The following is a 12,715-nucleotide window of genomic DNA, read 5'->3' as shown; positions in this document are numbered from 1 at the left end:
GCAGCAGACTAGAAGGCAACGTTATGAAACTGCTTGACAGTCTAGTGAGTTGGCAACAACCAAAGATGTGTGACTGAGAAGCATGCGGTAAGGTATGCAGAGCATGTTGTATGCAGAGTATGCTGTATGCAGAGCATGTTGTATGCAGAGCATGCTGAATGCAGAGCATGCTGTATGCAGAGCATGTTGTATGCAGAGCATGCTGAATGCAGAGCATGCTGTATGCAGAGCATGTTGTATGCAGAGCATGCTGTATGCAGAGCATGCTGAATGTAGAGCATGTTGTATGCAGAGCATGCTGAATGCAGAGCATGCTGTATGCAGAGCATGTAGTAAGCAGAGCATGCTGTAAGCAGAGCATGCTGTATGTAGAGCATGCTGTAAGGTAAGCAGAGCGTGTGCATGGCGTTTAACATTTCTCAGAAATTCCATGACCAGTGCTAGAGTGCTTTATGCATGCTTGCATGGGGTTTTAATATCAACATAATATTTACCTTACATTCATAACTCATGATTCATATTTTTGCCATATTTTGCGATATTGTTAAAAATATATTGCAAGGAATACAAATATATTTTTATAAGTAATACAAATAACCTCCATTATCATAAGGTTTGAAAATGGAGGTAAGGTATGCTGAACAGCAGAGTCAGAACGAGCTGGAACAACAATAGTTGTGGTTTCCTCTTCAAGACTCTGTTGAGGGAACACCTGAGGCTCAGTCTGCAAAGGCTGAATAAAAGACAAGCAGAAGGAAGGCGCATGGGTGGAGGAGGCTGACTCCTAGCATGAGTGGTTGAACCCAAGGGTTGCGCTTGCTGAGCGGTTGGCGGAAGCGGAGTAGCAAGTTCCAGTTCCTGTGGTGTGAGCGGAGCGCGATGAGGTAGAGGCTGCGCAGAACAAGGTAAATGTCTCGCAAGCTGAGGCTCCTGAGGCGCAAGGCTAAGGTGTTGTGGTGCTTGCCTTGTGGAGGGTTGAGCTCGCTGCAGCGAGAGCTGAGGAGACTGACTCATGGACGGGAGAGGTTGTTGTACCTCAACCGAGTGTTGCATCACTGGTGGAGCAGCAAGTGGAGGCGGAGGAAGAGAGGTATAATCCTCCTGATCCCATTGTAAAGGTTGCCTTAAGGAAGGCGGAGGCTGAACACCACTGGGAACAGCAAACTCAGAACGTGGCTCAACATCGTACGCCTGGCAGGTGGTACTGCGATCAGGCGGAGCGAGCGCAGGCGGAGGGAGTGTAGGCGGAGGCGGAGGCGCAACACTCTCAGCCCGACACTCACGCATCAAGTCCGAAAGCTGTGCTTGCATGGACTGTAGTAGAGTCCACTAGGGGTCGGCAGACACTAAGGTCTGCTGAGGTAAAGCCTTAACAGCAGAGATCTGTTGCGGCAGAACCTTACTCCTCTTAGGCGGAGTGCATTCAACTGATGACTGAGGAGAGTCAGAGCTAACCCAATGACTGCATCCGGGTTGTTGAACTCTAACTTCGTACGTCTGGCATAGGTCTGGAATTTACGTTTAAGAGGTCTTGAGACCTGAGACCAGCGTTTTCTCCCCTATATTTCTTCTGCAGACGAGCAAAATAAGGGCTCAATCGTCTGCGGGTGGGAGTGACGGTCTCGGTAAGACACGCCCACAACCACCGAGGATACTTCTGTGCGCCGATCAAGGCCTGCTGAACCCTTTTGTCCTTCGACATTGCTTCTCCCCTGGGCTTGGGAGCTTGCAAGAGGTCCCGGACTGGGAGGACGACTGGCGCGCACAGAAGTACCCTCACGCACAACACTGACACACTTTGCGCTAATCACTTATCACTTTGATTTTCTGTTTGCACTTATTTCACTGAACTCGAAACTTTAAGTGGTTTGTACCTGAAACACGCAATTCTATCCTTTCTCAAAAGTTAGTAATTGCGAAAACAGAATTACAATGTAACAGAAAAATCTAATGAAAGATAAATAATTCAGTGGCTGGAAAGAGACTAAACACTAGATCACTCTAGAAACGTTTACCTTCTTCCCCTAAAGAGACTAGGGAGAAGAGCAAAAACGATAACAACGTTACTCGCTTGAATGAAACGTTTATCCTCCTCTTTCTCCCTCCGTCTCTATCTCTCTCTCTCTCTCTCTCTCTTGACTTAGAACCTGAGAGAAGAGCCCAATCATATATATCGTTAAAACATATTATTGTTAAAGGAAAAAACTGAAATATTTCCCAAAATGAAAAGTTCCTTTATTAGGATTAAAACCATTAAGTTAAGAAAGAATGAACAAAACGCTAGACACGGTTACTCTTACTACAACGTGAAACCGTGAAAATTCTTTCTCTATCGTAACGATAGAGCGCAAGTTGAACGTTCTGAACGTCAACAACTGCAGAGACAAAACAAAACGTTAGTTCAACTTTGAAAACAGTACTAGACTATCAAAGAAATTCTTTCAAAGACATTAAAATAGCATAATATGTTAACAGGTAAAACCGAAATGACGGGCTCAATGTTAATTAACTTCGGTACCAAGAAAAGACCGCCTACTATTAGGAAGGTCGAATATAAACAAATATAAAAATTAATTTTAATAAGTTTATAAAAAAAGGAAGTTAATCGAAGAGGCCTATAAGAGGCGGAGAGATATAAAATAAATCTATAACTTTTGTTAAGCAAAATTAAGAAAGAGAGTCTATACTCTCTTAGACACCAACACTTCCGTCTAAGGGAAGGGTCGGCCATTTAAAGGTGAAAGAGAGTTCATACTCTCTTCGTCACCATAATTAATCAAATAAATTCCAAAAGCTAACTAAGCTAATATAGAAGTTTCCAGTAAAGCGACAGCCGAAATCAAAGAGAAATACTTCACCAAAGTCGTGAAAATACTCCAAGAACATAGCGTATCCCAGAACGTCTTGCCGGAAGCACGACAGAGGAATAATTGAGGAGGTGTCAACAAGAAGTACTTGAGTATCTGGCCACAGGTGGCGCTGGTAAGTACACCCCCTTCTAGTATTGTGATAGCTGGCGTATCCCTCCATAGAATTCTGTCGGGCAACGGAGTTGACAGCTACATGATTATCGGGTAAGTTTAATATTGAAAAAACTCCAGTTTAGCAACAGCGAGTAAGTACGTCTTGTCGATAGCTCGACAGAGAGAAAATTGAGTCTTTGTTTACATTGAGTACTGGGTATCTGGACGACAGATGGCGCTGTTGGGCACACCCGCAACCTGTGTAGCGATCGCTGGCGAGTTTTTACCGTAGAGTTGTCTGTCGGGCAACAGAGTTGCAGCTATATAATCACCGGCTAAGTTAAATATTGAAAATAAAGTACTTCACCAAATATGATGGGAAAACTCCAGGTTCTACAGCGAGTAAAAGTACGTCTTGTCGTCAACGTCGACAGAGAAGAATTGAAGGTTTTGTTTACATTCGAGAGTGGTATCTGGCCGACAGTTGGCGCTGGTGGGCACACCCGCAACCTGCATAGCGATCGCTCGCGAGTTTTTTAAGTATGTTGTCTGTCGAGCCGCAGAGTTGCAGCTATTATATATTCACCGGCTAAGTTAAATAATTAAAAACACTAATACTTTGGAGAAAATATGAAGTGTTTCAGAATTACTCGAGTGTTTTGAACAATTTTAATAATAACATCTTTTGGAAACCTATATTTCTTAAGTTACAAAGCTGATGTTAAACACAAGAAGTTACACCTGAAAATTCATGCTTTACATGGGAGACAAATAGATATATGACCTAACCTAAGATTCTCCAGCTAACCTAAACAGTTTTATCCATACCTATCGATGGGGGGGTCCTCACAGGATGCATGGTAAAAGTGTATCACCAATAATCTTAAAGGAGAAAATACAAGGTGTTTCTAGTACATTTTAGGGTGCTTTGAATGATTTTGATTACTAAAACTGTCAGATACCTGTAATTTTCTAGTTATAAAGACACTCTTAATTAATATTGTCCTCTTATGTACCAATACCGCCCAGCCAACCTGTATCTTTACCATAGGTTCCATTAGCAAAGGCTAAATATACTAGCAGGAATAGCCTATATAAAATTGGATAATATATGATATATTAATTTATAGCAAAACTGGAATTGGCTATAAAAATGGAAGGGTGCTGGCTACTTTGGCATTTTTCTCTTTATGATTAAGTGGGCTGGGAGATAACAACTTATGTATCAATCGATTAAAATGTGAACACCATTATTTTGGAGTCAAGTCCATTGTTTAGCTTTAGGACACCGATGAATACATGCGTTGGTTTAAGTCACCTTGGGAGCTTTCTGTGTTTTTTTCAAACCATCAGTTTTTTTTAACCAATTAAGAGACTAAATATTTATGCACAAGTATCTGGAAATTATTCTACAACAGTCATTTTTTTCCCCTCTTCGCATCAGTTCCAGCATGACTACTGTCACAAGAAAATTTCTACAAAAGAGAAGTTGAATCTCTTTCAAAATTTACTGTAATATCATTCATTTCAATTATTCATGTTCAAAACGCACTTGGTTCAGTATGTACAGTAGCTATTGTTGCTCATCAGAAAGTAATAACTATCAACGAAATAATGACCCACGTGATTGGTGTGTGCACCTCATCCGTGTACCACTTCCCAAAATAGAGGACCAGTGAGATTATGTTTACTGTATTTGCAAGTAGAACAAACCTAGGTTGATCAAAATTCATTTGAGGGATGTACAGTAATATGAATTACAGTATAGGTAATTATGATACTTTAACTTCCAGCCAATTACAGTGATACCTCTGGATACGAAAGTTTCTGCTTACGAAAAATGTTATTTTGATAATAAAATAAATTTTTGAATATACTTACCCGGTGATTATAATAGCTGCAACTCTGTTGCTCGACAGAAAAACTCTACGTAAAAATTCGCCAGCGATCGCTACACAGGTAGGGGGTGTACTCAACAGCGCCATCTGTCGTTCAGATACCCAGTACTCATTGTAAACAAAGAACTCAATTTTCTCCTCGGTCCACTGTGTCTCTATTGGGGAGGAAGGGAGGGTCCTTTAATTTATAATCACCGGGTAAGTATATTCAAAAATTTATTTTATTATCAAAATAACATTTTTCAATATTTAACTTAGCCGGTGATTATAATAGCTGATTCACACCCAGGGGGGTGGGTAGAGACCAGCAAAATATGTTTACATCATATGAGCTAAGAATTTTTATTTCATTTTAGAAGTTATCAAAATAACTAAACAAAATAAATAGGTACCTGGTAAGGAAGTCGACTTGAACAATTACTCTGCCTTTTTAAGTACGTCTTCCTTACGGAGCCTCGCGATCCTCTTAGGATGCTGAGCGACCCCTAGGAGCTGAAGTATCAAGGGTTGCAACCCATACAACAGGACCTCATCAAAACCTCTAATCTAGGCGCTTCTCAAGAAATGACTTTGACCACCCGCCAAATCAACTAGGATGCGAAAGGCTTCTTAGCCTTCCGGACAACCCAAAAACAACAATAAAAACATTTCAAGAGAAAGATTAAAAAGGTTATGGAATTAGGGAATTGTAGTGGTTGAGCCTTCACCCACTACTGCACTCGCTGCTACGAATGGTCCCAGAGTGTAGCAGTTCTCGTAAAGAGACTGGACATCCTTAAGATAAAAAGACGCGAACACTGACTTGCTTTTCCAATAGGTTGCGTCGATTATACTTCGCAGAGATCTATTTTGTTTAAAGGCCACGGAAGTTGCGACAGCTCTAACTTCGTGTGTCCTTACCTTCAGCAAAGCTTGGTCTTCCTCATTCAGATGGGAATGAGCTTCTCGTATTAACAGTCAGATAAAATAGGATAAAGCATTCTTTGACATAGGCAAAGATGGTTTCTTAACTGAACACCATAAAGCTTCAGACGGGCCTCGTAAAGGTTTAGTTCGTTTTAAATAGAACTTAAGAGCTCTTACAGGGCATAAGACTCTTTCTAGTTCATTTCCAACCATACGATAAGCTTGGAATATCGAACGATTTTGGCCAAGGTCGAGAAGGCAGCTCGTTTTTGGCTAGAAAACCAAGTTGTAGAGAACATGTAGCCGTTTCAGATGAGAATCCGATGTTCTTGCTGAAGGCATGAATCTCACTGACTCTTTTAGCTGTGGCTAAGCATACCAGGAAAAGAGTCTTTAAGGTGAGATCTTTCAGGGAGGCTGATTGTAGCGGCTCGAACCTGTCTGACATAAGGAATCTTAGTACCACGTCTAAATTCCAACCAGGTGTAACCAAACGACGCTCCTTCGTGGTCTCAAAAGACTTAAGGAGGTCCTGTAGATCTTTATTGTTGGAAAGATCTAAGCCTCTGTGACGGAAGACTGATGCCAACATGCTTCTGTAACCCTTGATAGTGGGAGCTGAAAGAGATCGTTCTTTCCTCAGATATAAGAGGAAGTCAGCTCTTTGAGTTACAGAGGTACTGGTCGAGGATACGGATACTGACTTGCACCAGTTTCGGAAGATTTCCCACTTCGATTGGTAGACTCTAAGGGTGGATGTTCTCCTTGCTCTAGCAATCGCTCTGGCTGCCTCCTTCGAAAAGCCTTTAGCTTTCGAGAGTCTTTCGATAGTCTGAAGGCAGTCAGACGAAGAGCGTGGAGGCCTTGGTGTACCTTCTTTACGTGTGGCTGACGTAGAAGGTCCACCCTTAGGGGAAGTGTTCTGGGAACGTCTACTAGCCATCGAAGTACCTCGGTGAACCATTCTCTCGCGGGCCAGAGGGGAGCAACTAGCGTCAACCTTGTCCCTTCGTGAGAGGCGAACTTCTGCAGTACCTTGTTGACAATCTTGAATGGAGGGAATGCATATAGATCTAGATGTGACCAATCTAGGAGAAAGGCATCTATATGAACTGCTGCTGGGTCCGGGATTGGTGAGCAAAATATTGGGAGCCTCTTGGTCATCGAGGTTGCGAAGAGATCTATGGTTGGCTGGCCCCAGGTGGCCCAAAGTCTCTTGCATACATCCTTGTGGAGGGTCCATTCTGTTGGAATTATTTGTCCCTTCCGACTGAGACAATCTGCCATGACATTCAAGTTGCCTTGGATGAACCTCGTTACTAGTGATAAGTTTAGACCTTTTGACCAGGTGAGGAGGTCCCTTGCGATCTCGTACAACGTCAGAGAGTAGGTCCCTCCTTGCTTGGAGATGTACGCCAAAGCCGTGGTGTTGTCCGAGTTCACCTCCACCACTTTGCCTTGAAGGAGAGACCTGAAGCTTTTCAAGGCCAGACGTACTGCCAGTAGCTCCTTGCAGTTGAAATGCATTGTCCTTTGACTCGAGTTCCATATTCCCGAGCATTCCCGACAGTCTAATGTCGCACCCCAGCCTACGTCCGATGCGTCCGAGAAGAGAACGTGGTTGGGAGTCTGAACAGCCAGGGGAAGACCCTCTCTTAGGTTGATATTGTCCTTTCACCAAGTCAGACAAGACTTTATCTTTTCGGAAACCGGGATCGAGACCGCTTCTAGCGTCTTGTCCTTTTTCCAGTGAAAAGCTAGATGGTATTGAAGAGGACGGAGGTGTAGTCTTCCTAGTGATACAAATTGATCCACGGATGACAGTGTCCCTACCAGACTCATCCACAGCCTGACTGAGCAGCGTTCCTTCTTCAGCATCTTCTGGATGGATGGCAGGGCTGGGGGCTGATCGTCTTGTTGTTCAGCAACGTCCTCATCAGAGGGTTCCTCATCCGAAACTGATGAGGAAACGGCAACGGAGTGGGCAACGTCTGGCTCGCTGAATCCGGTCGCACTGGTGGATGCGTGACGGAGCCGGACGCAATATCATGGAACTGCTGCACAGTCTGTGAACTGTCAACAACCATGGGTGCGCGAGGAAGCACAGCGTCAACCCGAGACTGTCTAGACCGTCTGGGTTGTGCAGTCAACACCCTACCGGGTTGCTGAGGTTGACGCACTGCGTCAAAACAAGTCACCTCTGCTGGTTGTTGAACGTCCTGAACGTCAACAACCACCTCCGAGCATCGCTTAACGTCAACGTGCGGCTGGCAACCCACACTGGGTCGCATCGGTGGAGGAACCACCTCAACTGGCAGACGCGAGTAGGTTACCTCAGCGTCAACAGGGCGCACAACCGACCGGTTGGAAGGTTGTTGGCCAGAAGGTTCTTCTCCGCATTTAAGTCCTCTATCAAGGACGCAAGTTTGGACTGCATGTCTTGCAGCAAAGCCCATTTAGGGTCTACGGGAGAAGGTGTGGCAACAGACGGGGTTAGCGACTGAGGCGGAACCGTTTACCATCCCTGAAAGCCTTGTTATGCGTGACATAATAGTACAGCAAAACTTCAAAGGCTCGACAACAGCTGTGAAGTTGACCTGTAAACAACTTGGAGCGTCTCCTGGCTAGGCGCCAGGGAGAGTCTACCAGAATTGAGAAGTCTATCTGGGCAGAGGCATGAACTCCCAAGCCAAGAACTTCTCTCGTGTCATATCAGACTCTCGTTCTATAAACCAGTTTAAAAGAAGGGAAAGCAAAGGCTGTATCCCCCAAACTCCTCCTGGTGAAAAACCAGTCGCCTAGCCAACGTAACGCTCTCTAGGAGAGCGAGAGAGCACTAGCTTAAAAACAACGGCTTCGAAGTAGCTAGGCCTAGTGTAAGCTCTGACGTTTAGGCGAACGAGGAGCAGCAGTTACAAAAAGATCCGGACGAAGATCCTTAAAAAAAATCATCATGATTTAATTAAAGTCCATAGGAGGCTAAGCAGCTTTAGGCTCCTCTCCATCTGACAGAGTCCTCAAGGGAATATCAGTAGGAGGGAGAACAGCAACTTCCTCATCTACAGGAACCTTGTCCGATAAAAGCTGAGTCTCTCACTGGTGCATTAGTAGCGGACCAGAACGCAACGTCATGTAACTGCTTGACAGTCTGTGAACTGTCAACAACTGAACTGTCAACCACAACAGGTGCGTGAGGACGCACAGCGTCCACTCGAGACTGCTTTGACTGCCTAGACTGAGCAGTCAAAACAACTCTAGAATGCGGAGGTTGACGCACAGCGTCAAAACAAGTCAACTCCGATTGTTAGTGAACGTCTTGAACGTCAACAGGAGCATCAGCAAGTGGCCTAACGTCCAAATGCGGCTGAAAAACCACACGAGACCGCATCGAGTGTGGTTCTAAACAACCTGACTGGCGTGACTAAGCTACGCCAACGTCAACAGTAAGCACAAAGGAACGTTAGGTTGGCTGAAAGCCAGGATATCGATGAGATAAACGGCTAGACTCAACGGACTAATCGGCAGAATAGTCTTCCATAAGGGAGGCAAGCATATACTGCATGTTTTGCCATACAACCCCTTAAGGATCAACGGAAATGGTTGTGGTAATAGACGAGGGTAACGTCTGTGACCGCAACACTTTGCCTACAAAAAAAGACTCTCGGAGTCTGTGTTACGCTTTTGTTAGGCGGCGAGCAGTTATCCGATGACTGCATAGGGTCAGAGCTGTCCTAATGGCTGTAACCAGGACGCTGGACCTGTCCTGAAAGGACTGACTTTCGCTTAAGGGCTTCGAAACCTTGTGACAGGTTTCTTATGCGAAAAGCCTACGCATGGCGAGGAGAAACAACGTCTCTCTCGTCTTATGGTAGGGGAGATCTTGGTAAGATACACCCGATACCATAGAGGGAAAACGTCTGTTCGTTGGTCAAGGCCTCTCGAACCCATAAGTCGTTTGACATTACTTCTCCCCTGGGCTTGGGAGCTTGTAAGAGGTCCCGGACTAGGTGAACGACAGGCACGAACAGACGAACCCTCGGACGCAACACTGTAACACTTTGCGCCTCGGACGCAACACTGTAACACTTTGCGCATATCACTTTATAACTTCGATTTTCTGTTTTGCACTAATTTCTACCTGAAACACGCAATTCTACCCTTCATTAAAAGGTAGTAATTGCGAAATTAGTCGTATAATGCAAGCTCATAATACCAGCAAAAAACAGAAAACATATTTTAAGATAAAAAGAAAAATCAGTGGCTGGTAAAGAGACTAAACACTAGTTCATATAACTACGTTTTCAATCTCTCACCGCACATAGCCTGGGGACGAGAATAAAAACCTAAAAACGTTTTATCCTTCCTCCCCGTACAGCGACTAGGGACGTGAGTAACACGAGAACAACGTTACCCGCTTGAACGGAACGTTTTCTCTCCTCTCTCTCCCTCTGTCTCTATCTCTCTCTCTCTCTTTCTCTCTTGATTTCGCACCTAAGAGAAGAGCCCAATTATATATCGTCAAAAAAAATTTTTATTTAACTAAAGGAAAAAACTGAAAGGTTTTTCGAATAAAAAGTTCCTTTAAATTAGAATTTAAAACATTTAAGCTAAGAAAGAATGAACAAAACGTCAGAATCGATTTACTCTTACTGCAAAGTGAAACCGTGATACACTCTCTCTCTATCGTAACGATAGAGCGCATGTTGAACGTCCTGAACGTCAACAACTGCGTAGCATAAAAAACTAAACGTTAGTTCATCTTTGAAAACAGTACGAAGACTATCAAAGAAATTCTTTCATAAAATATTACATTTAAAAAGTTTTAAAACCTTAGCTCTTTAAAAGCTAAAGACGATATAAAGGGCTCAACGTTGATTAACTTCGGTTTCCAAGTTAGGACCGCCTACTCTCAGGCTCTGCCTTTTTAAGTACGTTATATAAACAAATTAAAATTTATTTTTATATGTTTATAAAAAATGGAAAGTTAATCGAAGAGGCCTAATAAAGGCGGAGAGATATAAAATATAGAGGAAAATCTATAACGTGATAAGATAATTACTAAAAGCCTAAACACACTTCCGTCTAAGGGAAGGGTCGGCCATTTAAAAGTGAAAGAAAGTCCATACTCTCTTTGTCACCATAATTAAATCTATCCAAAACGAGTTCAAGTTTTAAGATGAAGATAAAACACCTGCATAGCGAAAGCTCAAAACTAGAATAGTGTACTTCACCAAATAGTTGTGAAAACAAATCCAGTTAGCAACAGCGAATTAGTAGGTCTTGCCGGTAGCCCGACAGAGAGAAAATTGAGTTCTTTGTTTACAATGAGTACTGGGTATTTGAACGACAGATGGCGCTGTTGAGTACACCCCCTACCTGTGTAGCGATCGCTGGCGAATTTTTACGTAGATTTTTTCTGTCGAGCAACAGAGTTGCAGCTATTATAATCACCGGCTAAATTAAATATTGAAAAATTCAGGATACGAAAAGCGATACAAAGATTTTTATACCCCAGTATACGAAAAAATTTTCAGGATACGAAAAGCTTACAAGATCCCAACTCGTTGCCGAGAGTACAGTACCTTTTCTTTCAGGGTATCAACACTTAATTTAGGTGTACAGGTAACAACACACTTTCACTGATCCAAATGCTTTACATACAGTACCGTAACTTTTATACAGTAGTAAAGAAAATGGACCGTTTTCTTGGGGCTTGGAGGGGATAACTGGGCTATAACTACACTATTGAATAATCTCATGGTGGTTTCTGGAATGGATTAGGCTGTTTTTAACAGTTGGGTTAATTATTGAATGATTGAAATGGCTGCATTGCATGTTTATTACTACAGTTTAGCGTGTTTATGAAAGAAAAGGTGACTTTTTGTAAGGCTTGGAATGGATTAGGCTATTTACATGTAAAACGCGACTCGGGATACGAAACCGTATCCTGAACGCATTACTTTCGTATCCTGAGGCATCACTGTATATGAATCACATATTTTTCCAACTGGTTATCTGGCTTTTATTATGCATTTTGGACCATTCCAATTGCAGTAAATCACTTGTTTTTAGTGTTTTTCCCCCACCCAAAAGCTGGTTTTCCCTCTGGGGGTCCCCCATAATTGTGTTAATAAGAAAAACTTATGAACAGGTGGTTTGCCCCAATATTTATGGTCAGTTATGGATAAAACAGTGGTGAATGTAGTTCCTAAATTCAGGGTAAGCTAAGAATATGGGAGGGGGTGTATGTATGATAGCAGCCACCTGTATGCATGATGATGGCCAACTAAGAATACTGCATTGTAAGGAGGGTCGCAGGGGGCCGTTAGCCACCCGATAGTTAAGTAAGCAAGGACACGGCATGTAGGTTAGGTTAAGTGGGGGAAGTTTAAGTTAGTTGGTGTCCATTTTCTATGCACGTGAGAGGAACTGGCTGCTGATATACAAAGGCTCTTCATGGGAGTCAGGGGGGGGGGGGGGGGCTGGAGTGGAGCGTAGTCCCCTGGTAACTAAGTAAGGATATGACTCCTAGGTTAGGTTAGGTGGAGAACCTTAGGTTAGGCGGTGTGCATATGTGCTTCCCTGGTAAAATGGGGTTTTTCAGTCTGTTCCTGCGAATTACAAAGGTTCCAAAACATAAGAAAGTGAATAGGAAAAATATATGGTACGTGAATTTGGCTAGAAATTATAGAATCGTATATGTACCGTCAAATTTAGTCTACCATGGACCGAGATGACTGGTAGCGTTGTTAAATTATCCACACCTTAATCTACGTAAATTAAATATAATGTTCTTAAACTAATTCTTAAAAATTAGTCACAATTAACATAAAAATCATACCACCTCTGTTATTGGACTGAGATGCCATTATCTATTTATAAACATCAGAATGATCAGATTGACGACGGCGACGTCCAGAAATTGTAAACAAAGTGGACAGCGCTTCA

The 12,715-nt window shown here is 43.0% G+C and overlaps 1 protein-coding gene across 2 annotated transcripts in view; it reads right to left on the bottom strand.

Annotated features, from left to right (window-relative positions):
* LOC137652504 (SOSS complex subunit C homolog) overlaps positions 1-12,715 on the bottom strand; it is a 70,063-nt gene extending 57,348 nt beyond the window's left edge. Inside the window, exon 1 of one of the 2 annotated variants that reach the window (XM_068385953.1) lies at positions 12,612-12,715. In XM_068385953.1, coding sequence (XP_068242054.1) covers positions 12,612-12,636 — 25 coding nt within the window. In that variant the 5' untranslated portion in view covers positions 12,637-12,715. Of the gene's footprint in view, positions 1-12,608 lie in introns of both variants that reach the window. The other variant, XM_068385952.1, reaches the window with a different exon arrangement.

Source organism: Palaemon carinicauda, chromosome 13 (assembly GCF_036898095.1).
Source record: "Palaemon carinicauda isolate YSFRI2023 chromosome 13, ASM3689809v2, whole genome shotgun sequence".
NCBI classification, from domain to species: domain Eukaryota; kingdom Metazoa; phylum Arthropoda; class Malacostraca; order Decapoda; family Palaemonidae; genus Palaemon; species Palaemon carinicauda.
Note: the sequence above shows the minus strand (reverse complement) of the source record. Positions and strands in the feature narration are given on the sequence as shown.